Raw genomic sequence first — 16,959 nt, forward strand, 5'->3', positions numbered from 1 at the left:
CGGTTCACTAAACACAATAATCCCGTTTTACTATAGATTGGTTAGTTGTGCGATTGAGTGCACCATATGGTGGGCAGCGGCATATTATTGGTGGCGTTGGAAAAGAGGCGGGACTTAAATGTAACATGCACTGTGTGATTGGCTAGGTGGCGCATTACGATGTACGGAAGTAATTGAGCTCTGTACTGTGTGTGCATGCGTCAATTCAAAATATGGAACAAAATAATGGTAAGTTTAGTTACCGGTCAACAAAGTCCGACAAGAGGCTACGTTCCTACTTTTAGCTCGTCCATCCGTCACGTTACACGAACTGTATCGTCGTTGAAACTGCTGCGTGTTTTTTTTTAAAAGGTATTCAATTTATAGCTTAACTGGCTCCTTGGCTGGCTAGCGGAAGCTAATTGGAAATCAGCTTAAGTTTTAACGTTACTTATTGCTAAAACTTTCAATATCAGTGCTGAGGTTTTTATACCCTCGGGTAATGTAACGTTACTGATAAAAATGCCATTACATAGATAATAATGTTTAACAATATTCCAAAGGCACTAGGCCTACCTAGTTATGTTAAACGTGTGACCTCGGCTGATCAAACGTGCCCGCCTTCCCTAACTGCGTCATTTCTCTCTGACCGTAGGTTCGGATTACTTTGACAGTTCAAATGACCTACTCTTGTGACATAAACGGTTATATGACGAAACTCTAGAAATGAACTGCTGAACTAAACTGTTTAATTTCTCCTTTTCATATGAGACGGGAACTTGGCCCAGGTCCGGCATGTTATTTTGGTCCTGTCAGGGAAGGGTGGTGTGGGCAAGAGCACCATCACCACAGAGTTAGCACTGGCTCTCAGGCACGCAGGCAAAAAGGTGAGTTCAATGACCAGCTGGGTGTATGTGCAGCAGAACACAGAGTGTCAGTATATGCTGACATGCTGTTATTCTATTTAAAACACACGAGGAGCCAATAAAGAGACGTGGTTGCGATTCATGTACAAAAACATTACTAAATATCATGTATTAAATAGTCCAAAATATAATGTATAAATAGTCCATATGTTGCTTGTCATTAAACTATTGCAATCATTGTCATTCTTACTTTCAGTATTTATCAGGTATGTTTCTTTCTGTACACAATACCTTACTTGTGTTCTTACAATTTTTTAAGTAAATTGACTAATTAATAAAACGATGTGTTCATCAGGTTGGCATCCTGGACGTTGACCTGTGTGGGCCTAGTATCCCCCGCATGCTGAGTGTGGGCCGGCCTGACGTGCACCAGTGTGACTCAGGATGGGTGCCAGTCTACACTGATGCTGAGAAGAGCCTCGCACTTATGTCCATCGGCTTCCTGCTGGAGGACCCAGATGAAGCAGTGGTGTGGAGGGGGCCAAAGAAAACGGGTAAGCTATCTTGTGGGCACAGCACTTATTTTTAGGTTATGTACCAGTATACTTTAACATGATTGTTTTGTGTTTTTTGAAGGAATTACACACCCATAAAATATTGATAGTTAGGTTAGGTTGTCTGCTTTAACATCTACTTCTCAACTTAAACCAGTGAACTTGAACTCACTTGCTTCTGCCCAATATCTTCTCCGTCTCTGACTGTCCCACAGCTATGATTGCCCAGTTTGTGTCGGATGTAGCATGGGGAGAGCTGGATGTGCTGCTGGTGGACACACCGCCAGGGACTTCTGACGAGCATTTGGCGGTACTGGAGAACCTTAAAAAACACAAAGTGGATGGAGCCGTTTTGGTTACCACACCTCAGGTACCCACTAGTCTGGAGAGACCTTACTGTCAAAAAAGGAGCAGCAGGACTAACTTACACTAACAAATAAGCTTACAAATGTAGCTTTGGCTGTTGACCTTTTCAGCGATACAAGTATATGGTCCTGCATGTGTGTTTTCATGCAAGGTGAAAAAGGAAATTGACCAGCGCAGTGAGCTCCTTTTACTGTACCATAGATAATATGTACTGTAGTGTAGACTGAACCCTAACCAGAAACCTCTCTAAGTTGCATGACATCCAGTGACAGTTGTTGTTACTGGTCTTGTATTGGCAACAGGCAGTATCCACGGGGGATGTGAGGAGAGAGATCACCTTCTGTAAGAAGACAGGTGTTCGGATCCTGGGCATCATCGAGAACATGAGTGGATTTGTTTGTCCACACTGCTCAGTATGTAAAACTGTTCATACAATTTAGATGTGAAAAACTTTCTATGGAATTGTTGTTGCAGTAATGTGCATCCAAGTATGGAACACTATGAATGATATAAAAGGTAAACTGCAAAGTTTCCCTTTTTATATCATTCAGTGTTCCATACTTGGATGCACATTACTGCAATCGCTGTAGTGCTGTCAAAGTTCAATACATCCATTGACACATATTCTTTTTTTTTTTTTTTTTTAGGAGTGCAGCAATATATTCTCAAAAGGTGGTGGTGAAGAGTTAGCCAAGCTGACTGGATCAGTTTTCCTAGGTGAGATCAGTGGGATTGAATCACGTGTAATGTTAGTTTCCAGCCACAAGATGTCACAACACACTGTGACTGCACATGACTCATCACCCACCATTCATGATTTAGGAGGCATTTTGCATCACTGCCATGCTGCTAAAATGGTCGATCCAGATTTCAGTGCAGCAGCATCAGGTTTAAAATACTTTAGCGAATGCATGATGCATGCTTATTGATTATTCTTGATCAAATTAATAGATAATTTAATGGTTTCCCTCAGCGGTTAGCCGCTTTGTGTGAAGATCAATCTCTTGAGTAATGATTATTGATTCTCATCATAGATTTTCATTAATTAGGCTGTCACTTGCATGCTACTTTCAGGCATCACATAGGTGTGAATCCATTTTTAGCAGGGCTGTGAAACTACAGTAGTGCTTTTAACTGGTTAAGGTAAGATCAGTAATCAACAATGTGTATTCCGTTTCAGGTTGCGTGCCCTTGGATCCTCTGCTCAGCACATGTATAGAGGAGGGCAAAGACTTCATGCAGTCATTTCCCGACAGTGCCACCTTCAGTGCCATCAGCAGCATTTCTCAGACTCTGCTTGACAGCCTCCAAACAGCTTGAGCCGTGAAATGTATTTGCTAAAAGTCTGTATTTTGCGAACACATTATCTTAGCACATAGGCTCTGTAAAAATTGTGCAGATGTAATTTGTTGAATTTTTGTCCTGTACAGTTGAACACTATATAAAACTATTTACTGATTATTGTTTTTATACCTTAAACTATCTGCCAACGGTACAATGCAGGCTTTGTGTGCAGTTCTTTCAGTGCTGCAGTTGTAATTCTTGAAACGTTAACCACAGTGAAGATTACCAGCTCTTGCCGCAGAGTGAAACGGGGAAGACATGAATCTATTAAAAAAAAAAAAAAAAAAAGCTGTCTAGCTTGTTTTGCAGCTAGAGCCATCATTTTGTAACAAAAAAGAAGAAAAATGCCAAGTCATGCTTTCTACATAAGACTTGCGTGTCACAGTAAAATAAACGGTACTGTGTTTGGAAGCCAGTCAAATCTAAGTTGGAATCTTCTTTAATTCGATTGTGACAGACATGTCGACACATCAGGATAACTTCAGTATCAGTGGTAATACAGGATTGTAGATTGGCGCTTTAGTAAATGCGTCAGCAGCAGTTCCATTTTCAGAAAACAAACCCCAGATCAAATAGGACCGGTCCTTGCATGTAACTAGGCCAAACACTAATCTCACTGGATTCCTGCTGCATGCTACAAACCATAGCAATCAAGTCTTCTTGTGTCTTTTAAACTTGATTTTTTTTTTTTTTTTTTTTGGAGGACCTAGACATGAAATTTTGATCTGGTTTAAATCTTCTGAAACTAGCCAGCTCTTCAGCTTCATATCCAACAGCAACAAAACACTGAAACCCATGCAGGATCTTAATGACTGGAATGTGGAAGTACAGCCACAGATGGGAGGGGGTGAATAAGATGGAGATGAAATTTGGAAATTACACTTGTGAGACCCAATACGGGGCGCACACACCTTTAATGCAAACAACAGCACTACAGGAAAAACACTGAAGTTTGAGAATGTTTGCGTAATGATTAGAATACAGCTACACACAAAACTCCCACTTCACCAGCAACATACTAAAGGCAATCTTACTTTTAAACCAAGAATTACATCCAGAGGAATTCCAACCACTTATCACAATTAACCCACAGTGCATTTAATCAATCTATGTAGATATATATATATGTCTGTATATATGTATAATATAACCTGGGGAATTAAAGACTTTTGCTGCATTAAACAGTTCAATGAACAATTTCTCATAAATAAAATCAGTGGAAAAAAATCGTAAGTCCATATACATATCTCTTTACAAATAGATTCTCAAGATTAATGCAGAAATTGTGTCAACTTCCAAGTCGATATGGGAGGAGAAAAAGCTGTGCGGCCCTTTGGTCAGCTCTCTAAGACCGGAGGCCAAGCTGCCTCAGCTGGCCTCAAGGCCTGAAATAAGTGGAGGGAAAAAAAAGGAATCTTCATCATACAATTTTGAAACACACACACACACGCACACAAGACAGACAAATCACTACATTGCGCATTTACAAGTTGACTATCAAATTGGAACAACTGTACACATTGTTGAGATAAGACCATATTTATGGAGCCATTTTTAATTCATTTTTTCCCCCGCCTTCACTTCTTTCATCTTGAGTGGCAGACATTTTTTTTCTCCAGCAGCAACATAAAAGGACAGATCTTGAAGTGGAGATATTTGGGTGTTTATTTCGTGGAGAGAATGAGGGCAACAATAAGCCCGTAGAGACCCAAGACCTCAGCGAAAATCAAGATGAGGATCATGCCCACAAAAAGCCTCGGCTGTTGAGCTGTGCCCCTCACGCCTGCGTCGCCCACAATGCCAATTGCGAAGCCTGCTGCCAGCCCACTGAGGCCCACGCTCAGCCCAGCACCCAGATGGAGGAAACTCCTAAACACACACAGACAAGTGTTGTCAGCACAAGGGACATAACAATTTAAGCGTCATTTTAACGAAACATGCCAAAGTCAGAACATCTTTTAATTCGTGTAACTGTGATCAGAGCCTGTAAGGCATGCACAGAGCGAATGGTTTGTCATACAACAGGGTTCTGGGGTAAAAGCTGTTTAGTTGATGAGGTGTTGAAGGTTTAAGTTTGGCCCAACAGTAATCAGTCTGCTGCCTAAAGCTTTTCATCTAACCAAATCCACTATGGTTTCTGCTCAATTTACTGTTCCTACCTTGCAAGATTTTAAACTGATCCAACGACAAACCATGAAGAATGTCTCTTATTTTCTTCCTCCAAAAAGGAATTACAGTGAACAGTGTGCACTCATTGTAGATATGCTCATATTCTTGAGTTAAATACCAGTAAGATTTAAAGAATACTGGCTTGTGTTACTGTACATTATTTTTTATAAAATAGTCATAATAGCTGCACTGGACTGCAGACCAGTGTTAACATGTCCTGAGCACATGCAGTGATGTGACAAGATTGAAATTGCAGTCAGTTGTTTAAGTACACTGGCTGTGTTCATTGTAATGAAGGTATGTCACACTTGGGTGTTTAATAGTTAATGATTAATGGATCTAGAGGAACTACAACAGGGGGGTGGCTACACAGATGAATTTTGCTTGTAGGATAAAATTCGTTGTTAGTTTTGGTCCTTTTGGGGGCTTTACAATAATAAAATGGCAGAGGAACAGCAGCGTCTTTGCAATTGTTTAGCCGTTTTTGTTATGGCTTATGCCGAGACTGACAAGTGACAGGGCTATATCGCTACAGCCGTAGAGTCGAGTAAATGAGCCTTTACTAGTCAAGGTTGTCTCAGAATAAATAAAAAATGGTTTGTTGACAAATGCAATAAAAAGAAATGTAGACAACACTCAGTGTGATCAACTGAACTCACTTGTAGAGGGTGACCTTCTCTGAGATGTTGTTTGCAATCAGCACTGCTACTACCAGTCCGTAGATGGCTATGATACCCGCCATGACCACTGGGATGATGGACTTCATGATGAGCTCCGGCCTCATCACAGACATGGCGGCTATCCCTGTACCGCTCTTGGCTGTGCCATAGGCTGCTCCCAAGGCTGGTAGGGAAGAGAGAGAAGATAACTTGGTTAAATAAACTAGAGTACACGCCATACAATAGACTAGCTGGTAGACACGACATGATGGCAGAAAGCAGAGGGCTCAGCTGAATAATGAAGCAGAAGTGAAATAAGACATGGATCAACAATGTTAGTTTTGGTTCCCCTTAAAAATCCAACATGGTTCCATCTGGGGAATTTTTCTTTGTGTTCAAAAGGGAAATAACCGACCGGCTCTTTTCTACTGACGCAGATACTATGCGACCAAAAATCACCTTCATCACATGTTGTGTCTCATCTTCTCAAACTGCTTCAGCCCTTGTAATTTCAGAATGGCCACTGCAGAGTTGTAAATCACTGAATGAAAAAGACCCGATTAGGCTTAAGCACACTGGGAACTGCTGACATCATAAGAGAAGGGCGGAGGGGCAGCAATACACACTCATGCTACATCTGCTGTGTGTGATCTCCAGTCCACATAGTCTCTGGCCAACATCACTATAATGTGACGGGTAAGGAGGAGAACAAAAAGCTTCATCAGCACATTAGCTCCGCTCGCCTGTGACGCTGAGGAGAAAGCACAGTGCAACCTACGTCACACACAGCCAAGTCTGACTGCAGGAGGAGAGTAGAAGAGAACGTCAATAATCAGCCTGCTCTAAAATTAGAAACCATATATAATAATAATAATAATAATAATAATAATAATAATAATAGGGGTGCACGATTCAGAAAATGTCACGATTCAATATTGATTTTCAGGCTCAAGATTTGATTCAAAATCGATTTTCGATTAAAAAAATGATTCACAGTATGTAAATGTAGTTACTTTTCCCATGTGATTGCAGTAGACATACAATAAAAAAAAAAAAAAAAATGGAATTCTATGAATTGATTTTGAATCGGTAGAGCTTGAATCGCGATAAGAATGTGAATTGATTTTTTTGCACACCCCTAATATATAACCAAATGTATAGTTAGCTGCCTGGTGAGCAGTGTTGGGCAGTAATGCATTACTTAGTAATATATTACTGTAATATTACTTTCCACAGTAACGAGTAGTGTAAGGGATTACAATTTCCAAAACAGTGATTATATTACAGTTCCTAATCCCAGTAACGCTGCCTTAATGCGTTACCTGTGATTTGTTTTTATGTCCCAGGTAGGCTTTCTCATATGACGACGTGACGTGTACGCTTGTCGTAATTTAGCGTGCGGCAATTCAGGGCAGGTCACGTCACCATGGCTACTAGCAAAAAAGTTAAATGAAGGATGACAGAGAGAGGAATACTTTCAACAGCTGGAGGTTTTGTCATTATATAAAGGATTTGATCATCCAACATGTCACTGTGAGCAGAACACCTCTTCTCTCTCGCCGTGTGCACGCCGGCACAGCGAGTTACTATGATGATCTGAATCTGAGTCACCAGGTCTATTTCATAATGTAAGCTATGTGAAACTCGACAAAAAAAACTTTATAGGTCTGTGTAAATGTGCGATAGTCTTCGAAATGTAACCGCCCGAATGCAGAATGTTTGAAGTTATGCAGTTAGGCTGATTGTTGACTCCTCCTGTGAGGGGGGGGGTATATAACAAGTAAAATAACTAATTACTTTCAATACTAAGTCATTTTATTACTTTTTTAAGGAGTAACAAGCAAAGAGTAACATATTACACTTCCTGAGTAACTTGCCCCACACTGCTGGTGAGATGAATGAGAGTGAGTTAATATATATTTTGCCCAATCTCATAAATCTGCCTCAAGGGGGCTTTCTGATCTGTAGAGCATACGAAACCCTCTATCCTTTTTCAATTTTTTTTAAAACCCACAAGCCTTATATTGTTTGACCAAATCGCAAATGCCAGTTAGTCTGGAACCCTTAAAATAATTTTCAATTTCCAAGGGGCGTCATCAACGCTCATAGACCAAAATGCCTCTGACCTACAACCAATCAGAGCAACCAAACGTGTGACAGCGCTGATCATCGGACAAATGTTAACAGACTACAGGGTGTAGAGATGAGCTGTGCTGGTGTAGGGTCAATACGTCTGTAAACCAGAGTTGCTGTTTTTGCCATCAGAATTAACAGCCGTCTATAGGTTCAGGGTGTTTTCTAAGCGAGCCAAAAATTACGCCATTGCGTATTTTGCGTAAAGGCTCCACAAGTTGTCATTGTCTGAAACACGTCCCATATTAGATAAATGGTTGTGATTGGCCAGCTGATTCTGCCAGAGCTAATGAAACATGAGCTCGCAAGGAAGAGCAACAGAGGAGAGATCCCTCTTCTAGGATGTACAAACAATAGATGTATAGTACATGTGTACAGAATAGACCCACAAGAGTCTTTTGCCAATCCAACAAAGCCCGTCAGAGCAGGGCAGTATTATGAATCAAAGACAGGCTGGTTTGACAAGATATCCCCACATCAGAGGTTGTGTGTGCCCATATGTATGTGAAAATAAGAACGTGTTTATTTCCTCACCCACAGCAAAAGCAAAAGCTCAGAGACCGCACTGACCACAACATACAGTACATCCAATATATTGGGCCACATATGGTGTGGCAGCATCTCCTCTACCCAGCAGTATTAAAACACATATTTACATGCAATTTATTCTCAAAGAGATGAAGACATGAATAAAATGCATCATCCTTTGATTAATGTGCTGATCTTGTCATACCATTGGTGTACAAACATGGACCTGACAAAGTCGTTTTCTTGCCTCTTCATAGCCAACATACTGATGAGTAAATGTGAAATGTCTCCTAAGGTATAATCTTGGAGAGCCTTGTGCATGCAGCCCGAGGTGCCCTGCTCTGTGTTCTCTCATTTCGTGAGTGTTGAGCTAGCCTGGAGATAGTTATGGTAACTCAAAGACTAGCTGTGAGGCTTTCTGGCAAATGGCTCTAGAGGCAGACAGGAAGATGACGCGGGCCAATCTTCAAATGTGCACATGGCAGCCAGCCACGGCCCCAACTTCTTATATTGATTCATCACCAAACAGATGGTATCAATACAAGGTTAAATCACTCCTGCCCCTCAACATAGATTTGTTTGAGTATTACTGGGCACTGTTTTTTCACAAGTACCAACAAACAGCAGTTCAATATAAAAACTAGATAGCAGATCCAATTGTGTTTTTTTCCCAAAACACACCTTGTAATTTAGCCATGCAAATCTCCTTAAGAACAATATTCTGGAAATGCCTAAAACATCCTTTAAAAAGGACACACTTTTAGCCATTCAGCCATCCATTAACAAACAGCGTAATATGTTACTGTCAGTAATGTTATCCTCCGACTCCATTCTTTCTTGGTGAGCTTGGCCTCACTGAGGTGTGACAGGTGAGGGTTGATAGAAAGACCTTAAACATTACCATTCTGTCCTGACAAATAAAGGTTTGATGTGTGGCAGGGCGGCTTCTGCAGTGGTGTGGTGGCACAACCTCTGGGTCTTTAATCCTAATGCAGCTAACGAAGCTTAGGTAAAGAGCCCCCCCCCTTTCTTTTTTCCTCTCTGCAGAATATTTGATGAATGGGATGCCCTTGTGACGTCTTGTGATGTCAGAGCAGGAGGTGCCTCCAGCTAGGGATGATCTTGCATGCAACACGCCCACGCAATAGACAGCAGATTGGTCTGCTCTGAATAGTGGGTGAATGGGGGAAGTACTGGTTTTAAGGAGCGAAGTTCAAAATCAGGAAGGTCATAGTTGTAAAAACGTTTTCCTGTCTTAGAAAGCTGTGTGCTGGCTGTAGCTTACACTGTATAAAAAACACGAGGCTGCATGCAGAAATTATGAGAGTTGCTGACCAATATATTGCATCAGAAGCTGAGGGATGTGTGGAGCATATGCTACGGTCACTAATTACACCTCTTTATTGAAGAGTTGAGAGGGGAGAGAGAGGGGGGGGAGAGAGAGAGAGAGAGAGAGATAATGTGAAGATGAATTAAAAGGGCAAGAAACTGAAAGTATTAAACTAGCTTCCTTTGTGAGAAATTATGGGTTACAATGCTATCCTAGAACATACAGTACGTGCCTTAACAACTGCACAGGAAATTGGAAAAGGGAGCCGCTGCAGGGCAAGAGACGCGCAATTTATACGATATATGATGGCACCTTGTGAGCTGCTCTGAGGCAGGCATCACGACAGGACACTATCACCAGACTACTAAAACAATGCAACACCACACCAGATGATCACAGCAACGTACAGCCTGTTTCAGAAAATGGGTTTATTCTGGCAAATGAAGTGTCTTTTAGGGTGTGAATCTTTGAGCCTAGAAATTGGGATGTGAATCTGGCATTATTCTCAATATTTTACAGACTGAATAATGGATCAACCCACCAAAATATGACATATTACAGCCATAGTCCTTCAGCTTGTGTACACTAAAGTGACCAACATCACAGAAGCACAAGCTACAATGTATTTCTATCAACGACACACTGTAAGATCTTAATGCCGAAGTCTGAATCATCAAGTCTCCCTGTCCATACCACATCCCTTCTTTGTGCTGGCATGATCCCCTCCCTACCAGCTAATTCCCCAGCTGTCAGTCTTTCACCACTGCAGACTAGCACTACTGCTAGCCTCAGGGTCCACCACCGCCATGCTGCCCTTGCCTATCACGACACAGAGTTAGGACGATATCAGGGTTGCTTTGGCATCCAGCTGGTTCTCATTTCCTGGTAGGGCCGGACACTATTAATAATAAAGTTTTATGATAGGACTTTTTTGTTTTATATTATCCATTCTGATGGCTTATTGTGCTGCCAGTGTTTACACTTCAAACAGCAGTTACTAGGTCAGATTTCTCTCAGAAACTTCTGAAATACTTTAAATCTCCAGCTAAAAATGACTTCTGAGATTTGTCATTACAATGCAGCCCAATGTGATTTGATAATAACATGTTAAAATATTCCTTTCACTGACTATTAAATTAGGCATGTGGATGAATAAATATGGGATAAGACAAAAGAAGAGGTGGGAACAGAATCTAAGATGACACTCCAGCAGAAAAAAAGCTCTGATTTTAAGGTCTTACCCTAAAGCCATTCACTGGTAATGTCCCCTAATGATGCCCCCCAGTGAATGTACCATAAATGAGCCAGTTTTGCCAAAAGGCCTCGAGCTACAGTGGGTCAAGCCCTCTGCAACATGGTCAATTAGCAGCTTGTTGATTTCCCATTGGAGTTGCACCCATCCCACCAGTCACCCTAGTTAGTCACAAATGTAGACCTTTGCTGCGATACAAAATTGGCATATGATGTAGCTCTCATCTTTTTATCTTCCATTAAAGGGAAGATAAATATTAAACTAGCAAAGGATTCATAAAAAACAAGTATGACCAATACTAAAACAAGCCAGTTTCAAAGTTCACTTTCTGTGTCACTTTACACTTTCTATCCAAAAACACTGATAACAGTGGCGTCAGACCCTTTACCGTTTGTCAAAATTAGCCATATTTTCTTGTTAACTTTTGCCTTAATAGTAACATCTCACAAGATCGGTAGCCAGATGGCAATTCCAAGTCAGAAGTTCTATCATGTGATTATCATGTGACCTTGTGTCATTCCTTTGAGCAATAAGGAAGTAAACCAGCTGATCCTGGTTTCCAATGGTTATTGGAGTTGTAAGAAAGCGGTTTTCAGAATAACTTGCATTAAATTAGATGTGGCACTACCAACTTGACAGCTTGTAAATTGTTGCCGAGTAGCAGTTTACGCAGAACGATGTCAATGCGATTATTTAATGTCATTGGTTATGGTCTCTACTTTCAAGCTAAATCATATAATTCCGTGTGAAACTCATCACCTATTGCTATTTAACTTTACTTTACACCATTAAACCCTGGATGCATTAGTGTGACATCTGGCAGAAAGGTGGGATTTCACTTAACCTATAAACCTTCTGCTAAGTGCAGAAAGCTAACAAGCAGCCAACTATATGAGGGATAAATGGAATACATGTTGACATCTTTATGACTGTTAACCAATAAGAGCTGCTTTAATAAGAGCGTTAACGTTACATGTTCTTAGCAGTTGGCATCATTCACCGTTTTTCCGTTCTAATCAGATAAATCATCTAACGTAGCTATAAAACTGAACTAAGCTAACGTCAAAGCTAACATAATGTAGTCGTCATCAGCTAGCTAGCTAGCTAGCGAAGTTAACTAGCCTTGACTACCGTTAGTCTTAAAGCAGAGAGGCTAACAGCGATACTTGCATTAACTAACTAATACTAACTAAACATTGGCAAGTTAATACACCAAAGTCACTGGCTGCACCAGCTAGCCGTTAAGTCTAAATAAATGACAGCTCAAGATTAACAATGCGACGTTAACGTTAGCAAGGCTAGCGGGTGGCTTTTAGTAAAGCTTCAAGAAACGCACCATGGTTGACAATTCAATGCACCCTGTTAGGAATTATATAAATGCAAAATGGGTTAGCAGGAAACGCACAAAACGACATTGTGTAATTAACAAACATCTTAAATATAAGAGGTGATCGTGTGATATTACCGCTAAACACCATAGCCGCAGAGGCACCCATCACTGCGAAGAACGGAGAGTATTCGGGAGCTTCGGCCGACATTCTTTCTCACACAATATAAAAATAATCTAAATATACAAAATTAATTAGGAATGTCGACTCTTAAAATCGCACTTCGCGAAACCTAACGAAGGCCACAGGCTTGAAATGAGAAACCGAGTATAGCAAGAACCGTCTCAACACCTAACTAGCAGTGTAAACGGGATAGTCACGACTCTTCAGATAAATACCCGGCGCAGCAGTACAAAATGGCGAAGCGGAAAATATCACCTGACTTGGCCGTACGGATAAAACCTATCATCGATTGGGTGTGGGGGGTGCAATAAAACAAAGTTTGTTAATGATGTACTGTGCTGCACAACCAATTTATGAAACTAAAAGTTTTGATTTATAATGATTCATTACGTATTCCGTAGAAATAAAGTGTTTATTGTATTAGATAAAAAAAAAAAAAAATTAAAGGTCACCCCTATCGGGCATCACTTTGGTGTGCTCCGCTGCAGGCTTCCCCTTTGATATCTAGGCATTCACCCTTCAAAAGCAGGAGGATGAAATGATGGGGATAAGCAAGAGGGTGTGGAGACACTGCTAGAGAAAAGGGCGTTTGTGTTATCCTAGCTATTAAGGAAATAATACAGCATTTATTCTAAATGTCTTATTACATTATGTTATAAATCTGACTATACTATGAATGTCATGCTCCAAGAGGGATCCCTTCAAATCTCCAATTACTAATATTGCATATGTTCAAAGACATTTCTGCATTTTGCACCAGGACTCTACCATACAGCAGAGGGTGGTTTACAGTCAACTGTTATATGCAGCAACGTGGAGCGTGAGAGTGAGAGAATTTGAGGCTGAGAATGTACAGTTGAGTGTGTGGTGGGGGGGAGGGAACTGAGAATCCCCATTCTTCTGTATAGCTCCCAGCAAGAGCAGGCTCAGAGATCCAGAAAGAGGAGGGGTCGAGAGAGCTAGGACACCATGGGAGTGATGAAGTGTGTGTGTGTGTGTGTGTGTGTGTGTGTGTGTGTGAGTCATTGAGCGCTTGTGCAGTCCCCATGCCTCCTCCTCTTCCTCCGTCCATCCCTCCATCCTGCTCCCTCTGCATTGCCTTGTCTAGTCAGCACCAAAGCTCCTTCACTCGTGATGCAATTTCTACACTGGCATCACACAGGCCTTTTTTCCTTTCAAATATTTTACTCAGCCAACATCTAATTCCATTTGCCAAATGCAAGGTTGCATTATGCAACAAGAAAGATCATTTTGAGGCATGGGTGATGTGTGTGTGTGTGTGCAGTGATGCATTAATAACAAAAAGGTCACAATCAGTGAGATGATTTTCACTTGGTTTTCTTTCTCTGCCGACTGACTGAACACTCATTGATCCAGTACGGACTCTTTTAGGTAGATGGGGATGTAGCCTTTTGTTTAAGGTTGGATTATGATGTTCCTGTCTGGGATACATACTCAGTGGACATTTGCAACCAGCTCATTTGAAAACATCCTGCAATATGATAGCCCATGTACCTACACATTGTTGTGTCCTCATTGTTTTGGTTGGATGGATACAAATATAAGATGGATGTTCTTGTTCTTGAGTGGCAGTGGTCAGTAGGTTGTAAGATGAGAGTATAAGAACATGGCATATTTTAATGGAGGGTCTTATAGAGGCTGTTTTAAGGAATCAGGGAACTGAGAAATTCTCACGAGGGCATGATTCAATAAATATAAATATATTTAAGATACATTGTAAAGCATTTGGTACTAATTGTTAATATACTGTACAGTATACTGTGATTCTAGATCTAGATCCTCCTTTTTATGTGGTTCTGGTATTTCAATACATGATCAGACCAGGATATAACTCTACAAAGAGACCAACTTAGATTTGCCCAGGATCTAAATAAAGAAAGTCACTGACCTAAGCTCCTCTCAGGTTTGGCATTTTTTCCGTATTGGCTGGTTTCAGTGTGTGAACAGAAACATAACTCAGTCTTTCATTCTCATTGGAATAAATAACTCAATCATTTCCTAATCATTTAAAAATGCTAATGCTGTGGAAAAAAGCTTTAATTCTGCATTAACAACACACACACAAACACAATTTTGCTTTCCTATATGACAGCCTTAAAGAAATAATTGAAATGATTAATATTATTGAAGGACAGATGTACACTCAGATTTGCAACATGTAATCAGTAAGACTGGGTGGAAGCAAAGACCTCCCTCCCAATAACCACATTGCAATATTCAGTCTGTGAATCAAAACAATATTTGTCAGCCCCTCCTAAATCAGCCTCTTAATCCCCTGTCCACACTTCTTGTTTTCTGAGGGGCGGGGTGGGGGCTGGTCAAGGAGAGACCCATCTCAGTGTAGAGTTAAATACTTAAGCACCTTACTCCTTGAGGCTGGAAAGCGTGGTTTTCAGGAGATGCGCCAGACCAACACCCAAAGGAGCAGCTAAATATAGAAGCGCATGTGCGATTAGCAGTGTGAATCCTGAATGAACAGCACAGCCTTGGCAAGAGTCAATGCCACTTACTATAACAAAGGAATTACTCCACCACTCTGCCATGTACTAGATTTCTCCAAATGCATTAGGCTGAACCACACCCACTGCAAATGAATTGGCCATACATTTTAATACAACTTTAATGTACAGTATTGACATAGATCGGATGATATCAGTAAATCATTAAATATGTACCGTGTATAGCAAATACAGTGCCTGTGACTCTGTGGGTCCTATTTCTCTATTGGGTTTGATTGACATTTAACAATGAGTTCAATGAACTGAATTCTGCAATACAGCAGACTATAAAAGGAGAAGGCTTTTACAGATATATTTGTAGGTATATCTGATTCACGGCTGCTTAATATTTTCCAGTCATGCAGTTCACTGTCAGCTTCCACAAAGCAGAGACATCCAAACAAAAAATAGACAGCGTGCAGTGTGTATGACTGAGTTAGGAGTCACACACTTTTTTGTGTTAAGCCCAGACCTACCTACTGTAGATATGTCATTTGCAACAATGTGATATCATGTATCTGCTCAAACTAGTGTTACGTTTATGTATGTCCCACCACTTGTGGTTTTAAAAAAGAAAAATGTAATCAAAAAATTAGAAACACAATTTGCATTAGTTTTTGGTATTACAAAGGTGCACAGAAAACATACATTTAATCAAAGTGATTGTATGACTTGTGTAACTTTTGTATAATGTTTTAACATGTCATTTTGTCAAACAAGCATAGCTGTAACTACGAGGAGTAGAGCAGGATTAGGGAGTTGGATTCACGGTCAGATGACTTTAAAAAGGCATCTGGCACACTTCTGTGACAGTCTGAACCTCTCTCTTCGCAGGAACACATATGTGATAGATTTGGAAGAAAAAGCAACAAGCAGCAAGACAAAACAAAGACCAAGTCACTTGCTCTGATCAAAGCATATTGCTATATTTTCACATGTACAATACATTTTGACAATTTATATTTCATTGGAGCACGTTTGAACATACGGATACAAACGGGGTGTATAATCACAACACTTTGCCAACAGGGCACAATTTTGGACTTTTTTTGTTACTATCTTCACACTGGAAAGGACGGAAGTAGCAGGAAATGGGTAAGAAGACGAGAAGGATGAGCAAACAGCATGTAGCTCCATTACTTGTACCAAAAACACCTTGAGTTTTTTTTCTTTAAAAAAAAAAAAAAAAATTGTACCATTATTCACATGGATATTCATATAGTACACAAAGGAGAAACTGCCACTATTCAAAAGAAAACTGACATATGGTGCAAAATGGCAACACTTAAATTCACCACTGATATTCACAAACATTTACCACATTATTTCACTAGCAGATCTCCCAAATATGTACAGCAAATCAAAGTGGGGAAAATGCGTCAGGACTTGACTGAAAAATAGCTGACCTGGAACTTCACTACGTCTTTATATAGTTTTCCAACATTTACAAAACACATCTCACGAAATCAACTCTTGACTTCACAAATTGTATCTTAAAAACCTTATGGCCTGGTAAATAACATTTAAGACTGCAGAGATAGCTATACAGTAAATTTGGCAGATTGAGCTAAACCACAGAACATAAAAAGACTGAATTGACATTCAGAAATTCAAATGATTCAGCTCAGCATGAACACACTATAGCCGACATGAGAAAATCCTCTAAATTAACCTCTTATTGGCTTTATCTAGAGTTGATCCTGATTTCCTTCATATTACCAGACACTTTAACATAATTAGCACACCATA

At 40.4% G+C, this 16,959-nt stretch overlaps 3 protein-coding genes across 7 annotated transcripts in view; 1 reads left to right on the forward strand and 2 right to left on the reverse strand.

Annotated features, from left to right (window-relative positions):
• Positions 1-104: 104 nt before the first annotated feature.
• Positions 105-4,322, forward strand: nubp2 (nucleotide binding protein 2 (MinD homolog, E. coli)). Of its 3 annotated transcripts, none has more exons than XM_031315475.2 (7): positions 105-228; positions 751-866; positions 1,201-1,399; positions 1,615-1,769; positions 2,068-2,178; positions 2,413-2,482; positions 2,946-4,322. In XM_031315475.2, exons 1-7 carry the CDS (start codon positions 213-215, stop codon positions 3,083-3,085), a joined length of 807 nt encoding a protein of 268 aa, XP_031171335.1. In that variant the 5' UTR covers positions 105-212; the 3' UTR covers positions 3,086-4,322. The 3 variants fall into 3 exon arrangements, 2 of the variants coding, with proteins under 2 accessions (XP_031171335.1, XP_031171336.1); XM_031315476.2 differs by lacking the exon at positions 105-228 and adding an exon at positions 379-630; XR_004896292.1 differs by lacking the exons at positions 105-228; positions 2,946-4,322 and adding an exon at positions 367-630 and having other exon boundaries at positions 2,068-2,293; positions 2,343-2,482.
• atp6v0cb (ATPase H+ transporting V0 subunit cb) lies at positions 3,978-12,933 on the reverse strand. The gene is made up of 3 exons (XM_031315477.2): positions 12,646-12,933; positions 5,938-6,121; positions 3,978-4,978 (listed from the first exon to the last, which is right to left on the reverse strand). The coding sequence occupies exons 1-3, from the start codon at positions 12,716-12,718 to the stop codon at positions 4,774-4,776; spliced, it is 462 nt and encodes a 153-aa protein (XP_031171337.1). The 5' UTR covers positions 12,719-12,933; the 3' UTR covers positions 3,978-4,773.
• Positions 12,934-16,115: 3,182 nt separating this feature from the next.
• The window catches only part of tbc1d24 (TBC1 domain family, member 24), a 12,183-nt gene continuing 11,339 nt past the window's right edge, over positions 16,116-16,959 (reverse strand). For all 3 annotated transcript variants that reach the window (XM_031315470.2, XM_031315468.2, XM_031315469.2), the window contains one exon: positions 16,116-16,959. This exon is cut by the window's right edge and continues 463 nt beyond it. The gene's annotated coding sequence lies outside the window, so the exon portion shown is untranslated.

This window comes from Sander lucioperca, chromosome 22 (assembly GCF_008315115.2).
Source record: "Sander lucioperca isolate FBNREF2018 chromosome 22, SLUC_FBN_1.2, whole genome shotgun sequence".
NCBI classification, from domain to species: Eukaryota; Metazoa; Chordata; class Actinopteri; order Perciformes; family Percidae; genus Sander; species Sander lucioperca.

Coding starts and splice junctions, on each gene's coding strand:
- nubp2 (XM_031315476.2), top strand. CDS start 522: ATGTTTAACAATATTCCAAAGGCACTAGGCCTACCTAGTTATGTTAAA. Junction 1,770..2,067: donor TTTTGGTTACCACACCTCAG/GTACCCACTAGT, acceptor TATTGGCAACAG/GCAGTATCCACGGGGGATGT. Junction 2,179..2,412: donor TTGTTTGTCCACACTGCTCA/GTATGTAAAACT, acceptor TTTTTTTTTTAG/GAGTGCAGCAATATATTCTC.
- atp6v0cb (XM_031315477.2), bottom strand. CDS start 12,718: ATGTCGGCCGAAGCTCCCGAATACTCTCCGTTCTTCGCAGTGATGGGT. Junction 6,122..12,645: donor TGCGGCTATGGTGTTTAGCG/GTAATATCACAC, acceptor CTTCCCTACCAG/CCTTGGGAGCAGCCTATGGC. Junction 4,979..5,937: donor GAGAAGGTCACCCTCTACAA/GTGAGTTCAGTT, acceptor GTGTGTGTTTAG/GAGTTTCCTCCATCTGGGTG.